General features: G+C 46.6%; 1 protein-coding gene across 3 annotated transcripts in view; it reads right to left on the bottom strand.

Annotated features, from left to right (window-relative positions):
* Disc1 (DISC1 scaffold protein) overlaps nucleotides 1–16,403 on the bottom strand; it is a 209,802-nt gene that overhangs the window by 21,083 nt on the left and 172,316 nt on the right. For all 3 annotated transcript variants that reach the window (XM_042277873.2, XM_076572336.1, XM_076572337.1), the window contains exon 11: nucleotides 11,905–12,178. In XM_042277873.2, the coding sequence (XP_042133807.2) occupies nucleotides 11,905–12,178 (274 nt within the window). The remainder of the gene's footprint in view (nucleotides 1–11,904; nucleotides 12,179–16,403) is intronic.

Below are 16,403 nucleotides of genomic sequence, written 5' to 3'. Positions count from 1 at the left end.
ACATGCACATACGTATTGAAAATGGAATCTGTTTCTAGGAGGGGTCAGGTCCTTGTCTCCTACTTAGGGTTAATCCTGTGGAGCAGGTCAGGGGCCCGGCTGGTAGCCACCCCATGGAAGGCAGGTTCATCTTAAGATAATGTACATTTTCCTTCCCAGAATTCCTGTGCACTCGTGCAGTATCCTTGAGGTTCCACTGGGTCCTAGGCCTTTCTGAGTCGAGCTCTTCTGCTTTTCCTCTTTTTCACACAGATGCTGCCCATGCTCACTTCTCTTCTCCATTCTCCTCCCTACAAGATTTACAGCTCACCTGCCCTGGGGTTTCCTTTTAAATGCTAATGAATTATCCCAAGGCTTCCATTTGATAGCATTCTTTGTCCCTAAGCCTTCTGTCTCAATTTTTTTTATTAATGAGACTAAGAACCCCAAGACAGAACCCCAATTTTTCCAGTATTATACGATGACTTTTCTGGGATATCTATGGTGTTGGGTAAACACCTTGTAATTCTTTAATCAGAAGGGAAAACGATCCCTTTCTTGCACTCCTAGACAGCATCATGGGACACATGCATACACACAAATACACAAATGCACACATGCACACATGCACACACACACACACACACACACACACACACACACACACACACTTTTATTGGCCTCAGAGGATGCCCTGTAACCTTATAGATAGTCCCTTCATGGGTACAGGTTAGTAGAGCCAATATAATTTCAAACATCATTTGCAAGTCACCTTGTGATCAAACCTGCAGGCTTAAATGCCCATGATAAATTCTTTCAGCTATATTGAGTTAGAGCTGATGTCAGATTTCTGTCCAGCTCTCCTAGCTCAAGGAGCCTGGTTAAAAACAGAAAACAGGATTCCCTTTGATCAGCAGAACGTTCTCAAGACAACTTTCTGGAACCACAGACCTAAATCGTGCAACTTAGAACCAATGGTTGGCATGATACTAACCCACATGCATGGCGGGACCATCACACACTCCACGGCCAGCATCTTTGAGGACTTTTTTACTTAGTTACATTTCCTGTAAGGATGGTGAAGTCCTTGGATAGGAAGGACATTTGGGAAACACCAACATTTAGAAGTTCTGAACTGGAGTTCATATTCCAATGTCAGGGAATAATAATGGTTGCTTTGATGAGCGTTTGGTAACAGTGTCAGGCTGTATCTACAGCAAGAGAAAGTCTTGTGTATTATTGATATAGGAAGCCCATTGAAATCATTGCGGGGGGGGGGGGGGGTCCTGTGCCTGCCGGTAGGAAAGGTCCCACACTCCCAGAATGCATGGTTTTGGAAATGTCACCATTGGCGGAAATCCACAGCAGACTCATGCAGACAGGTCAGCCCTTTGGTTACACACCGGATTGACATTGTTTAAATAGGTACTGTCTCAAATCATTCTCAAAAGCCATTCTAAGGGAAGAGGCAGGATGAGGCACTGGAGTGAAAACAACTGAACAAGAAAAATCATGTAACTAAATAATAAAGCAACTATGACAAGGACTCAACAGGTCTAGGTTCATACAGGAAGTATGCTTGTGGTGATACATTGTGTACCCTAATACAATTTGCCTGAAGATCAGAGAACAGAACAAGCCTTTAGATTAAACATAGAGGCCAGGCAGTGGTGGCACACACCTTTAATCCTAGCCCTCGGGAGGCAGAGATCCACCATCTGGATCTCTGTGAGTTCAAAGCCACCCTGAACTACATGAGATTGACTCAGTCTAGGAGAGGAAACAGAGCCAGGCAGTGGTGGCACACACCTTTAATCCCAGTACTGGGAGGCACACACGCCTTTAATCCCAGGAAGTGATGGCTGGGCAGAGAAAGGCGTGAGGAGACAGGAACTGAAGGCTTTTCAGCAGAAGTGTCCCCTTCAGCTAGAGGCTTTTTCATCTGGAGCCTTTCCAGTGAGGACTCAGAGATATTCAGTCAGAGGATTCGTGGAGTTCACCAAATCCACGGTGAGCTGTGGCTTGTTCCTTTGTCTCTCTGATCTTTCAGCATTTACCCCAATATCTGGCCCCAGGTTTTTATTATAAGACCATTTAGGAATTCATGTTACTTATGCTGACCTGGGACTAGGTTCCAAAGCCACTGAGAGCCTCCATTGTTGTTGGGGGGGGGCACAGGTGACAGACCACAATCTCCTGCCTGAGCCGCCATCTTGGTTATTGTCCTCTGCCATAACTCAACCAATGCACCCAGGCCCCTGTTTTCCTCACCCATGTGATAAGGGCATCTGAAATAGTCAACCATCACAAAAAACACCTTCCTAGAGTGAAAGTCACAGGCTACACAGTCAGGGAAAGACAGGCGGCTGAGCAGTCTTCTACAGTAGCTGCCAAACCGTCAGCATTTAGGGATTGCTAAGATATGACACTATCCAAAACCCTGCACCGCGCGCGCGCGCACACACACACACACACACACACACACACACACACACACACACACACACACTTACAAACCCCAAAATTCGATTTGAGCCCCAGGATGTCTGCTCTGTTGCTAAGCCTCATTCCCTCTCCTACAGCTTGAGGTAAACCAGATGAGACTACCACCGTGGAAGAGCTCAGTGGACGCTAACCCTTCCCTCAGCTCACTATTACCATCGGAGCCTCTGGGCTGTTTTCCAGAATAGTTTCTTTGCAAATGCATTCCAGGAATGCTCTATGATCTGTATCTTCCCTTCAAAAACACAGTCTTCACAAAAAATCATTACCTCAGACAAATGCCTGTCCGTCACACAAAGAGTATCTCTCGCATCTATTTGAAATAGATCTACGATAAGCTTCACTTTCCACATCCATGCTGAGAGCTACAGTCACTGAGTAAATTCCATTAAGCAGAGAGACACACATTAGGACTCCAAGGGTGCGTCTTTATTATACCAGAGAATAGAAATATTCATCTAAATTCCACATTGTATGGTCACACCCTGAGTGGGTGGGCTTCTCTTTTAAAAGCATCCAGATGTCTGAAGGGGCATAAGGAATCTGAAACATTTAGACCTCTTTAGGTCTGAGCAAGGCGTGAGTTGTCTTCAAGTACGCTACGCTTGTTCAAAGCAGGCTTTGAGAAGCGAGTTCACTGACAAATATGTCCTGTTTTATTTAGTGTTAAACAGAACCAATTAACAGAACCAAAACCTTCAATAGCAGAAGAAATAGCCTGACCGCACAGCACAAACGGGCCTGTTTTTTTCCAGTGTGCACAAAGAACCAGAGAAACTGCCTTTTGTATGGCAGGATTATCCAGGAGGGCTTGGGCTGCCTCCCTTCAGCAGTCTGGGCTTGGACATCAAAGTTGAACCAAGCAGGGGCTGGAGATGTGGCTCAGTTGGCAAAGTGCCTGCTGTACAAGCATGGAGACTGAGTTCGGCCAATTGAGTTGGTGTGCACTCTCATCCCAGTGCTGGGGAGACAGAGACCCATGAGTCCCTGGGATCCACTGACCAGCCAGTCCAGCCTACATGGCAAGTTCCAGGCCAGCGCTTTCTTTTTTCTCTCAAAAAACAAAATATACAGTACCCAAGGAATGACACCTCAAGTTTACCTCTAGCTTCTGCACACACACACACACACACACACACACACACACACACACACACACGCACACACGCACACACACGCACACACGCACACACACATGCACACACAAAGAATCCAATAATTTTCTTAAAACCCACAAAAATGAAATAGAGCAGGCTAGATTTCAATAGGATCTTCTGAGGAAAACCTGTCAGCCAATACAATCTACGGCATCAGACAGGGCCTGAATAATCTCCCTTCCGTGAAGATTCAGAGTCTGGAAACAGTGACAGCAAACCACCAGGACCCCTTTGTGTAAGAAAGTGCAGACAGGGGCTAGAGAGATGGCTCAGGAGTTAAGAGTGCTTGCTGCTCCCCCAGAGACCCCAAGTTGAGCACTTACATGGAGCGGTTCATAATCGCTTATTACTCCAGCTCCAGGGGATCTGACAGATTCTTCTGGCTTCTGTGGACACCCCCGTGTGTGTGGCATACACAGACATATGAATGAAAATAAGTCTTTTAAGACATTTTTCTAAAAGAAGAAAGTGCAGACAGACCACAGCTTGGGACTCCTCCATGAGAATAAGCCCCTAAGAGAACAAGATCAAATGCCACATGTCACCCATGTGTGCTAGGAGTCCTAAAAACTTGAATGTCTGAGTGGAAAAAAAAAAAAAAAAAAAAGAAAGAAAGAAAAAAAAAAGACTGTGTGACAATGAGAACATGGGAGTAGCCGTTTTCAGAGACAAGACTTAGCCTGAATTCTGAATGTTGCCATCCCAGAAAGTACCTGCCTTTTCCCATAGAGTCATGGACACTTGCAGCTTGCAGGGAGAAGATGGGCATTTTGGCGAGCGGGACCTGCCCCTCATGAGACACTGCACCATCCCCAGATGGAGAAGAGTGCACAGCCATTTTTATTTCTCATACTGCTGCTGTAGCTTGTCAGCACCAGCCACCCACTTATGTCTGCTTCGCTAGAACAATGTCCCCCATAAATGCATGAAGAAGGGAAGGACCCCGTGGCTGGGAAAAGACATGGCCGGTGTAGATAGACAGAAAGGCATTAAACTATGTGTGGAAAGGAAGGGGTAGCACTCCTGGGATGGACATAAGATAAAGGTTCAGCCAGGCCTCTTGCCTGTTCCTAGCCTGGATAGTCAGTCCTGGTTTACAATTAGTCTTTGGGGGACAAGAAAATCCCATCTTTAACTATCCTGGTCCTGTTGGGGAATTAGATATGGTCTGGCTGTGATGAAGGATAGACTGTAAGTTCATTTCTGGAAACAGGAAACCCTGGGATAAAAACCTCTCAGCTGCTCGAAGGGCACCGATGTGCATTTGTTAGTGAAGTCTGTGCTGCCCGTGTGTGAAAGTGCCCCTGCCACCCTGTGGTGACTGTGACCACCCTGCTGTCTATCTATCCCTCAGTCTTTGCCAGCAAATGACAAAGAGTTTCCACGGTGGAAGACTCCAGGAGCCCCGAGGTTGTTTTCTCAGAAGCACTGAGCTATGCTTAATTAATGGAAGAAGTATAGAGATGCCCCCACCCTGGGCCCTGGAGCATAGAGAGCAATTCCATACTTTTCCAAAAGTACAGGAAGCAGGCAGATCAGAGGAATCAACTTCCTTCCCTGGGGCAGGTGAAGGAGGCTGGCAGCAGGCAGGAACTTTAATTAACAGAAAAGGACCAGCAGGAGCCACTCACTGGCTACAGAGGAAGTCCCTCCTTTACCCACCTGCTCCCTCCATCACACCCAGGGGCCAAGGCCAGGCTGGAGGGCAGAAAACTTGCACTCTTATTGGATGAATGGTTTCTAAACCTATTTATGCCAATTGTACTTAAAATCCTAATTATATAATTTAAATAGCATATAAAACAGTGCAACATTAACGTGAAAACAAAGTTCTTATCTTTATTTTTTTTAAATGAAAAACCTTGGAAAGATACAATATTGAATAGATGGAGAGAGGAGACAGAGGATGGCTTTGCAAGTACTTCCTAAGTGTACAGTGCACTTAAAAGATGCCACAATTGGAAACTGTGGATGGCAGCTTGTAGGTAAGGCTTGTGCAAGAAGGCCCCTTGAAAGTCTCTTGGCAAACCCCTCCAAAGACCTTAATCCTACACTGTGTGATCAGCAGCTGAAAGTGTGTGTTTTCAGTATCTGGAAAGGTGCTCCTTGCAGGTGGCCATGGCCCCGCACAGGGGAAGGAATGCTGCTGAGATGGTTCAAGGAGATTCTGAGCCCACAGCATCGCTGCATCCCTGCTCGGCTGTTCTTAAGTCCACCCGTGGTGGTGCAAGCTCAGTTCTCTGCATCTGTCTGCCTTGGGGAGCTCAGGATACTTGTTATAACTGACTGAAGACAGAGGATTTAGTTTAGCTCCTGGGTTTAGACAAATGGTTTTCCAGAAGGTAACATGAACTCCTAACAGAAACATCATTCCCATCTGAGACTCAAAAACTATGGCCTAGCTTTCTGAACTTCTCCCAGGGTTGATCTTTTACCTCTGGTTTCAGCATTCTAGAGTTTCTCCAACCTACACTCACTTCCAAACTCTTCCAAATTCATGTAGCAAACTAGTTCAAAAGTTACTATTTTTTTTTTTTTTAAGACAGGGTTTCTCTGTGGAACAGTCCTGGCTGTCCTGGAACTCACTCTGTAGACCAACTCACAGAGATCCGCCTGCCTCTGCCTCTCGAGTGCTGGGATTAAAGGTGTGCACCACCACCGCCACCACTGCCGGCTTAGCTCCAAAGTTTTAAGAGGCACAGAACCAAGGTTATTCATGGCAATGACCCACTGACTCCCCATATCAATCTTTTCTGTATTGTGACTTTTCAGTCCTGTGACCAAAGTACCTGTCACACAATGTAAATAGATGAAGGGCTTATTTGGGCTCATTGATTTGAGGATTCAATCGGGGTTGCTTGGCTCCATGTGCTTGGACAGAGCTTGATGGCCATGGACTTGTAGGGAGGAGGACCTTTTCACATTCTTGCATTGTGTCTTAGTATCTTGTTTGCTATTGTGATAAAAAAAATATGCTAAGAAAAGCAACTAAGGGGAGAGAGGGTTTATTTTACATGCCAGGTCAAGGTTATAGTCCATCACGATGAGGAAGTCACAGAGGCAGAAGCTTGTGTTAGGTGGTCACAGTGTACCCACAGCCAATAAGCAAAGAACAATGAATGCGTGGTACTTATGGCTTAGTTTCCTTTTTCTACTTACACAGTCCAGGATTGCAGCCAGGGATTGGCATCACCCACTCACCATCGGTGAGGAAGATATGGCTATTAGCATTCAGACCCACTTCTTGGGATCCTGGCCAATAAGCAGATAATACCCTGGCCCACCCAGGGGCCTGATGTCATCTTATATAAAACCCACTTTAAGAGAAAACTCCTCCTCCCCACCCTCTTCTCTTTCTCTATACCCACGAGGTGTGCACCTCTGAGCCTCTCTCTCTCTGTCTCTCTGTCTCCCCCTCCCTCCCTCTGTCCCCTTTCTCCTTCCCTCCCTTTCCTCCTCCCTTCCCCCCAATAAACTTTCCGTGTAGATGCCCTGTCTGCATGGTGTGAGTAACTGTCCACCACTCCACACCGCAGCCCACCACCTTGTCTGTATGGCGTGTCTCCCTCACCCACCAGGGCACCTTGGCCCAACCCACCAAGGCCTCTGGCACACCGTATCACAATGATGGTAGGCAAGGAAGACATGGTGGAAGGGACAGGAGGCTGGCTAGTCACACTGCATCTCTAGTTAGCAGAGAATGAACAGGAAGTAGAGCCCTGAACAGGAAGGACAACACCTCAAGGTTCATCCCCAGTGACCTACTTCCTCAAGGAGGCTCAGCCACCTAAGGGTCCAACCTCCCCAAACAGCACCACCTGCCGGGGATCAAATGTTCAAACCCATAAGCCTATAGGGAACATTTCACATTCAAAGCGCCACAGTCAGGAACTAGAAAGCAGGACAAGGGGCCAGAGGCAACATACTCCAAAGCCACCCTCACCTCCTCCCGGTGACCCAGTGCTAGTCTGCAGCTTCTCAATATATTATCACCAGCTGATGACCAAGCCTAACACAAGAACTTTCAGAGGGACATTTCTTGTCCAAACCATAACACTGACCATTTTCCCTCAAACTTTGGCAAAAAAATAAATAAATAAATAAATAAATAAATTTAAAAAAAAAATCAGAGCTTTCCCTGAGCCCCTGGGCTATTTCTAACGGCTCCTGTGTCTCATAAAACTTTGATTAAATAAATTTGTCACTTTTTCCCCTTGTCAACCCATCTTCTGTGAGAGGAGTATCGGCCGTGATTCTGTGATGGCCAGGGAAGGGTTCCTCATCTTCCCAGCCCTAATATTTTGAATGCAGCCTCAGAGACAAAGCTGTGGTGTCTGCTTTTGTCTTTATTGCTGATTTCTTTGCTTGCAGAAATCAGTAGCAACTTTTTGGTTGCTAAAGTACCACATGTGATTCCTCCATGATGCCAGCTTCTCTCTGGCTTATTTTAGCTTGCTTGGTGGCAGCTTGTGGCTTGGAAAGGCCACAGCTGGGAGGGAGATCAGAGGGAGCCATGCTGTCCAGGGAACGAGGCAGGAGGGGAGCTCATCAGTAGAACAGAGAGCAGCCCGGCAGGGGCGGGCCACAGTCAGGAAAGAAAGAATCCCAAAGGTATTGGGGGTCAGAACAGCCAGTATGGGCAGCACCCCGTCAGTACAGGAAACTGACATACTGGTTCCCCAGCTTCTGCCTGGCTCCTGTGTCATGTTGGTACTATCTCTAAACCAGGGCCAACATCAGTAAAGGCTCTGCAGGGAACCCTCAGGACACTGGAAAAGAAAAGGCTCTCACAATCTAGGCATGCCCATGCAGCCCTTAGCAGGGCTGGTGACTTCCTCTAAACAAAACCTCAAGCAAAGGGCTTTGCTTTCACGGACTCCTCTGCAGAATGAAGGTAACTGCACTGAGTAGCCTGGCAGGGACCTTCAGTCACAGGACTGATGTTCCAGAGCAACAAAGCACTCCCTAAACAATGTGCCTCCGAAATGCCTATCACTGCACTGGCCAGATAAGCACAGGAAAAGCTTTGAAACCATCTCCCGGTGGACCTCGGTAAGAAGCCCTCGATTGGTCATGGAAGATTTGGATTGAAAAGCAATTGCCTGCCCCCAGGGTGTCCTGCTTCAATAGGAAAACCAGTGTAGGGGTAGCCTGGGCCAGCAGAGCCTTGCTAAACACACCTGGAGCTGCAAAGCAAAGGAACATTTTGCCTCCACATAAACACATCATCCCCCAGACTTCAGTAGCCCCTGAAAAGCAAGACAGAAAGGCAAAACCACCTTCACCAGGGGACCCCCAACTATTGCACCTCTGAGCCTCAGTGGTCTAAACCCAGTAAATACAAGACTTCCCCTTTATAAAGCCTTAGGCATTTCTCTCATTCACTGCTCACTTTCTCCTGCTGACAACGGGAGCAAAGTAGATTTTCAAAGGTGTTTTAGGTGTTGTGACCTCCAGAAAACCAGAGACACAGAAATCAACACCAGCTAGGCTTCACCATGTGTACAGACACCACAACTAGCAAGACCAAAGAGATGGCCCAATGCGATGTAGCCTGCTCTGCTCACACACACTTCACCATGACAGGCTGAGGCCTCTGAAACAGTGAGCCAAAGACATTCTCTCCTCTCTTGTTTCTGTCGGGCATTCGGTCATGGTAACAAAGGTAATTAATGCTGCTAAAAACTTAGTTCTGATTGTTTTCTTGATTTTTATGGCCATTGTTATTTTTGTGTCTGAGAGTGTATGTGCAGGCATGTGTGTATGAGTTGTATGCATGTTCATATGTGTTGAGAAGGGTGTGCAGAGGTGTTTGTATGTGCACAGGAAAACCATTCATATGTGTGTGTATGCACACAGAGGCCAGAAGTCAACTTTGGTGTCAATCCTTGTTTTTGGTTTTGGTTTGGTTTTTTTTTGTTGTTTTGTTTTGTTTTTGTTTTTGTTTTTGTTTTTTGAGACAGGGTCTCTCACTGCCCCGAGGCTCACCATCCCCACTGCTGAGATGATATTGAGACAGGGTCTCTCACTGCCCTGAGGCTCCCCATGCCCACTGCTGGGATGACATTGAGACAGGGTCTCTCACTTCCCGAGGCTCCCCATCCCCACTGCTGGGATGACATTGAGACAGGGTCTCTCACTGCCCGAGGCTCCCCATCCCCACTGCTGGGATGACAAGCTTACACTGCCATGCCCAGCCTTTCACGTGGGTGCTGGGAGTTGAACTCAAGTCCTCACACTTGCCCAGCAAGCGCTCTACCCACCGAGCCATCTCTCCAGCCCACGCTGTTGCTGGAGCTGTGTCAGTGGATGGGGAGACGCAGACTCCCAGCAGCAGAGACAGAACAAGAGCAGAGACTCCAACCCAGGCCTCTTCTTCCCTGAGTGCTGAGTCTAAATCCACCTGTTTCATACACAGTCCTGATTTTAAGCAGGCAGACATTGCAATTAAACTTTTAGTCAGTTCTGGAAAGTTATGTGCAATAATGTTCATTCTCCCTCTCTCTGTCTCTGTCTGTCTGTCTCCGTCTCTCTCTCTCTCTCTCTCTCTCTCTCTCTCTCTCTCTCTCTCTCTCTCTCTCTCTCTCTCTCTCCATGATTCAGCTATATACATATACACAGAGTGACTATACCACAAGGCAGAGAACACACGTCACTCCTCCCAGATTCCTTCTTCCAGCTTCCAGGCAATGAGACCTTCTCTCTGGTCCCATCATTTTGCTTTTCCCCAAAAAAACATCTGTCATCTCAAGATCTATGACACTTGTGAATCCAAAGACTACCAGTCTCACTATATGAAATGGTCACAGCTTCTCCATGGGGACAATGTGCCAGGACTCCTCAGGGCACACCTGAGACCATGGACAACATCAAACCCAAGTACAACAATTTTTCATGCACATACCTACCTGTGACAAAGCTTGATCTATAAATTAGACATGGTCAGAGATGAACAGCAAGGCATGCTTTAAAAATAAAACAATTATAACAAAATACTGCCATCTCACCCTTAAAGAGGTTCTGCTGCCCTCGGGCTCCTGGAATAGGTTCATGGTTTACTATGGCCCATGCCTTCCGGTGCAAACCTGGTCCCCTGAGAAGCTGTTAAGCATTTGGCAAACTCTGCTACTATTCCAGAGAGAACCCTGAGTAACACAGGGGCTCCACTTAAAGCCTACCCAGCTGAGGCCAGCAGGGACCCAGAGTGACTATGACACCACCCATCTTCCCCTGGGGACATGTGTTCAAATACAGGCCCAGGGCCAGTCCGACAGCACAGACACAGCAACTGGATGTTATGCTGAGCACAGGGCACAGGATCTGTAATGTAATGGCTCTGGTCCTATACAGGGGCAGGAGGCCCCATGGATTGGCTGGGGTCCACTCCCTACCCACCCTCCCATCTCACTGAGTCTTGGTAAAGACAAAGGAAGGGGGGCAATGAGATTTGCACCCCTTCAAAAAGTCAAGGTGAAACAGAAAGAGCCAGGCAGCAGCTACAGCCAAGCTCTTCCCTTACAGAACGTACGGGACCCAGCAGACTACCTGGAAGCCACCAAACAAGGAGCTTGGACGCCTCAGAGGGAAGGCATGGAGTCAGGGAGTACCTTTGGACTTAGGGCAGGAGGGGGATGAAAAGCTGGGAAAGGGAGGGGCGGGGGAGCCTTGTCTACCTGTCAGGGTCAGCCTCCGATTTAAAGAATTAGATAAAATCACGTTCTAACAGAAATGCACACATCAGGCCAAACAACAGGACTGTCTGCGCTTTGTTTTGCTCTGATTTCACGAAAACAGGAACCACAAACTGGTCATGATGTGTTTTGGTGAAATGACAACATGTATAGATTAGAATACATTAGAATGTTTGAATTTGTAAATGATATATTGTAATCTAAAGGCTCTAGAGATACAATGAAATACATGATGCATAACATACAGTCTACATAACAACCTATGCTATATATGATGCATAGTGCATACTATATATAATTCTATATCAACTTCCATATTCTAGAATGAATTAGAATAATGTGGCCATCTAAACTAGGATTAAAAAGAAAGCCAATGTTCCAAGCGTTTCTCTTTGCTCTTCTATGTCCTAAGCTTCAAAAAGTTATATACTCTTTTGTTATCATATTCAAGAGTTATATAAATTTTGGGAACTTCTTGAGGGTCTATGGCAACCCCCCTGCCCAGTTCTGTTTGTTCTTATTCCCAAATTCCACACAACAGACCCCAGACAAAGCCACGTACACACAGGACAAACCTCTTTCTGATGGCCTCCAGCACAGTGTGGTAAGGGGCTTGAGTGAGTATTCCCCTCATGGAACACCAGCCAGGGGGTCTTCTCCTCTTCAGGGTGGGGTCTGGGATGGACAGCCAGGGCAGCTGTCCAGGTGGCCTCTCCTGTGCCGTCCACCTGCTTCTTGTCTTCTGCATGTGGACTACTGCCTGCTTCCTGGAGCCACAGGCTCTGCGTCAGCAGCCGACAAGCCTCCAAGTCGGCTTCCCACACTCTTGCAAGCAGTGGGCACCTGCAGCTAAGACAGACAGAGGGAGGCAGGCATGGCAATTAGCTCGGTGGTGGCTCATGCTACCCATCCACAGTGTGTTGGTGTCAGGGATCATCTCACACTCCACAGCATCGTTTTACAGAGACAAAACATCAACCTGGGGACATAGAGGGACCAAAATCTGTGTGTCCCTAGTCATGGTAATAGTCATGTGGGTCCTTCTTAGCTGTCTTGTCAGCAAGGACACCCAGAATCCCATTTGTGCTTCCAAGAACAAGCACTCAGTATAGCACATCGGGCCCCATACTCCCGCTGGATCTCTTTGAGTCAACAAACCTGCCCAGCTCTGCCTAATCACAGGCTTCCGCAGGTGCTCTTCTACTACCTGGAATGTCATCCCACTAGCAAATACTCACCCACTGACACACATATAACCTGGGCCCATGCCAGTCAAGACCTAAAGCCACCTGCCATCCCACTCTGCTTAGCAGAACACACCCACTCATGCTCCCCTCACAGAATCACAGTGTTTCAGACTCAGCTTACACAGCCCATTCTTGGTGGGGAGCTCCCCACCCCATAGCTAGACACCCAGGATGGGTCTCTGAGCACTCCCCAACATGTGCCTATAACCCCAGTGCTGGGATGCTGGAGGATCCCTGGGGATTGCTGAGCGGTGAATCTCATGGGAAGAGCAAGCTTCAAGTCCAGTAAACGACCCTGTCTCAAAAATAAGTGGAGAGAAATAAAAGAAGATGCCTATTGTCCACTGGTGTGCGTGTGCACACGCTCACACGCACACAGTGCAAACCAAATCTGTGGCATCAGAAGTCAAAAGAGGAGAAAACTTCAGGAGAGGGAGGTCATACCAAGGAGAGCACTGGGGCTCTTGGTGTGCTGGGGGTCCTCCCAGGGTGTGTGTTGTATGAAAACTCATTAAGTAGAACATGTGAGGCCTGCTCTGCCTGTGTTCCCTGCTAATCCAATGTAACAAAAAGAAAGAGAATGTAGTTTTCTGAGCTACGCCCTGTGCAGGACGGAGGAGGATGGACCTAGTGTGGGACAATCCTTAGCAGTTCTGGCTTTAGTCATTTTCCTGGTTCCTAATTTTAGCCAATTCGATGGTGCCTTGGGATCTGGATTTGCATTTCTCCACAAGGCTAATTTCTGGTTCCCCAAGACTATCTCTTTATGTGCCCACTGCTTGCCTGTTCCTTTCTTGAGACCCATTCTGTTCCGAAGACACTTGATGGAGACATTCAATTACTAGTCAGTATCTGTAAGTTTTATCATCAACTCATCTTTTCCATTTTTTTAGGATTAATTTTTGATTATGTGGGTGTGTACATTTAAGTGCCTGCAGAGGGCAGTAGAGGGAGCTGGATCCCTGGGACTAGAGTTAGAGGCAGCTGTGAGCCTCCTGAGATGGGTGCTAGGAACTAAACCTGGGTCCTCTCTAAGAACAGCAAGTGCTCTTAACTGCTGAGCCATCTCTCCAATGCAATTTTCCATTTCTTTGTGCCTGTGTTTATATTTTCTGTCCTCTGCGGAAATTAGCCCCATTTTCATTGGAATTGAAATATAGTGTTATATGCTTGTTCATATTTTTTTCTTTTTAAAATTTTTATTAAGTGTGTGTGTGTGTGTGTGTGTGTGTGTGTGTGTGCATGTGCACATGCATGCCATGATACATGTGTAGAAGTCAGAAGAAATGAATGATTTGGGAGTTGATTCTCTACCTCTATCATGGGGTTCAGGGGATCAAACTCAGGTTGCCAGACCTGCAAGGCAAGCATCGTGACCTGCTGAGCCATCTCTCACCCCATTGGTCATAATTTTAAAAAATTAAAAATCATTTATTCTTGAAGATACCTCTCCTTTCTGTTCTGTGTGAGATTTCTTTGCCTTCTGACTTTGTCCAGTGTTACTGGAAGCTTGCTATTTGTGTTGGTTTGAATGATAATGCCACCAATAGGCTCATATGTTTAAATGTTTGGTCCCCAGTTGGCAAAACTGGGAAGGATTGGGAGGTGTAGCCTTGTCAGAAGAAATGTGTCACTGGGGGTGGGCTTTGAGGTTTCAAAAGCCCATGGCATTCCACGTTAGTGCTCTCTTTCTCTCTCCTCATGAATCAGATGTAAGCTCTCAGCTACTTCTTCAGCACCATGCCTGCCTGCCTGCCGCCATGCTCCCTGCCATGACTGGCCATGGACTCACCCTCTGAAACTGTAAGTCAATAAACTTTCTTCTATAAGTTGCTTTGGTCATGTTGTCTTTTCACAGCAACAGTAAAGTAACTAAGACTCTATCTTATTAGTTGTTTCGAAGAGGTACCCTTTGCTTCATCAATCCTTGGTATTGATTTCTAGTCTTGATTTCATTGGCTTTTGTCCTTACCTTTACGTCTTCTCCTTGCTCCTTTCTGTGGATTGATTGTCTTACCTTTTATTGCCTCCTGAGCTCCTGCCTCATTTTTCTCTTCTGACCTTTCTTCTATTCTTGCTCTCTTAATGTTGTAGTTCAGGTACTTAAGGGTCTGTAGTTTTGTCTGAGCAATTCTCTAACCACACCCATATTTGTACATTTAAATCTCTAAGTATTAAATACTTTAAATATAAAAAAAAAACCTTAAGCACTTGCTGTTCTTCAATATTTCGTAGGCTGGAATGAGACTAGTTTCCAGGATTTATAACTTTATCAACCTGCAGACTTAATGTAGCTCTACAGTCTGTCTTCCCTCTTGCTCTCCTCTTTAAATTGAAGATGCTTTACTGGTATTCTTTCCAGTTTGGGGCCTAATGCTGTCATACCTTCTCTTTGACCCCGGGCCCTATGAACTAGTGGGAATCATAGGATGGGCCAGTGGGAATCATGGGGCAATCTGCAGGTCTCTTAAGGCTCCTAAGGAAAGAGGGTCAACAACTTTCCACATTTTAACTCCTGGAATGTCACAATGATTGATGAAATATAGTGTGTTTCCTGCTTGGGTGAAAGTGGACTGGTCCCGAGCTATCTCTAGAACACACTCGCCAAAGTCTAGGTGCCAATTTCAGAGACACAATCCATGTGGCGATTCAAATATGTGGGTGTAAGATGGCAGTGTTCCTTGTGGACCACGTGATCATTTCTTCAAGGGTTGGGTTTCTGAGACATCTGCTCCTTGCATCTGTTTGTACTAAAGAGAGTCATGGTTGGTGTGTAAGTGGTGAAGTGCCTGCTCTTCTTGCCCAGAAAAGTAATTGGGTCATTAACAAAAACTGCCTTACCGATGAATGACTCAGAACCACCAAGCTTCACGAGAGCAAGGCTGGTGTTTTGAGCTGTAAGGAGGCAGTTTAGAGGTCTGAATCTCAGTGCATGCTCTGGGTAGAGAACTGAGACCCAGTACTGTAGCCGGAGTTTCTCAGCACTGCTCTTACATGCTCCAAAGTTAAAGGAGGCCTAAAAGATCAATCAACCACAACCATGTCTGACTCCTTGGAGGACTGAGTGTGGTCATGCTTTGCTGAGGATGATGTGGGCATGCAGGGATCAGGGCATGTAGTCTGCCTCTCTACTTAAGAAGTAGAAACATCCTGAACTTAGTGGCTCATGGCTCATGGGTATAACCCCAGTGCTTGTGAGGTTGAGGCAGAAGGATTATAGTGAGGTTGAGGCAGAAGGATTATAGTGAGTTCAATGCCAGCCTTGACTATGTAGTGATTTCTGGACTACCCTGGGCTAGAGTGAGATATTGTCTCAAACAAAAACAACGAACCAGCTGGGGACCCTGAGTTCTTTTTTTTTTTTTTTTTTGTTTGTTTGTTTGTTTGTTTGGTTTTGGTTTGGGGCTTTTCAAGACAGGGTTTCTCTGTGTAGCTTTGGTGCCTTTCCTGGGACTCAGGCTGTAGCCCAGGCTGGCTTTGAACTCACAGAGATCTGCCTGCCTCTGCCTCCTGAGTGCTGGGACTAAAGGCGTGCACCACCACTGCCGGAGGGACCCTGAGTTCTAACACTGATGTCTGTAATCTCAGCCCTTATCACCAACCCATCTCTCCTGATTTACTCTCATTTAAAGGAACAGAGCCTTTTGTCTTATTCTCTGGAAACTTTGAAAATCATCAGGTCCTTTTTAATAGACTCACAAGGGAGGAAAACATCAACCCAGAGAGGAGAAGGTGATGGTTCTAAACTCTCAATGGAAGCTATTGAAGCATATGTTTGCCTTCTTTCTATTCCCTGGGCAACTTAATCTCCAACAGAGAGAAAAGGC

This window comes from Peromyscus maniculatus, chromosome 5, assembly GCF_049852395.1.
Source record: "Peromyscus maniculatus bairdii isolate BWxNUB_F1_BW_parent chromosome 5, HU_Pman_BW_mat_3.1, whole genome shotgun sequence".
Lineage (NCBI taxonomy): Eukaryota > Metazoa > Chordata > Mammalia > Rodentia > Cricetidae > Peromyscus > Peromyscus maniculatus.
The sequence above is the reverse complement of the archived record's forward strand: the minus strand, read 5'-3'. Positions and strand labels throughout refer to the sequence as shown.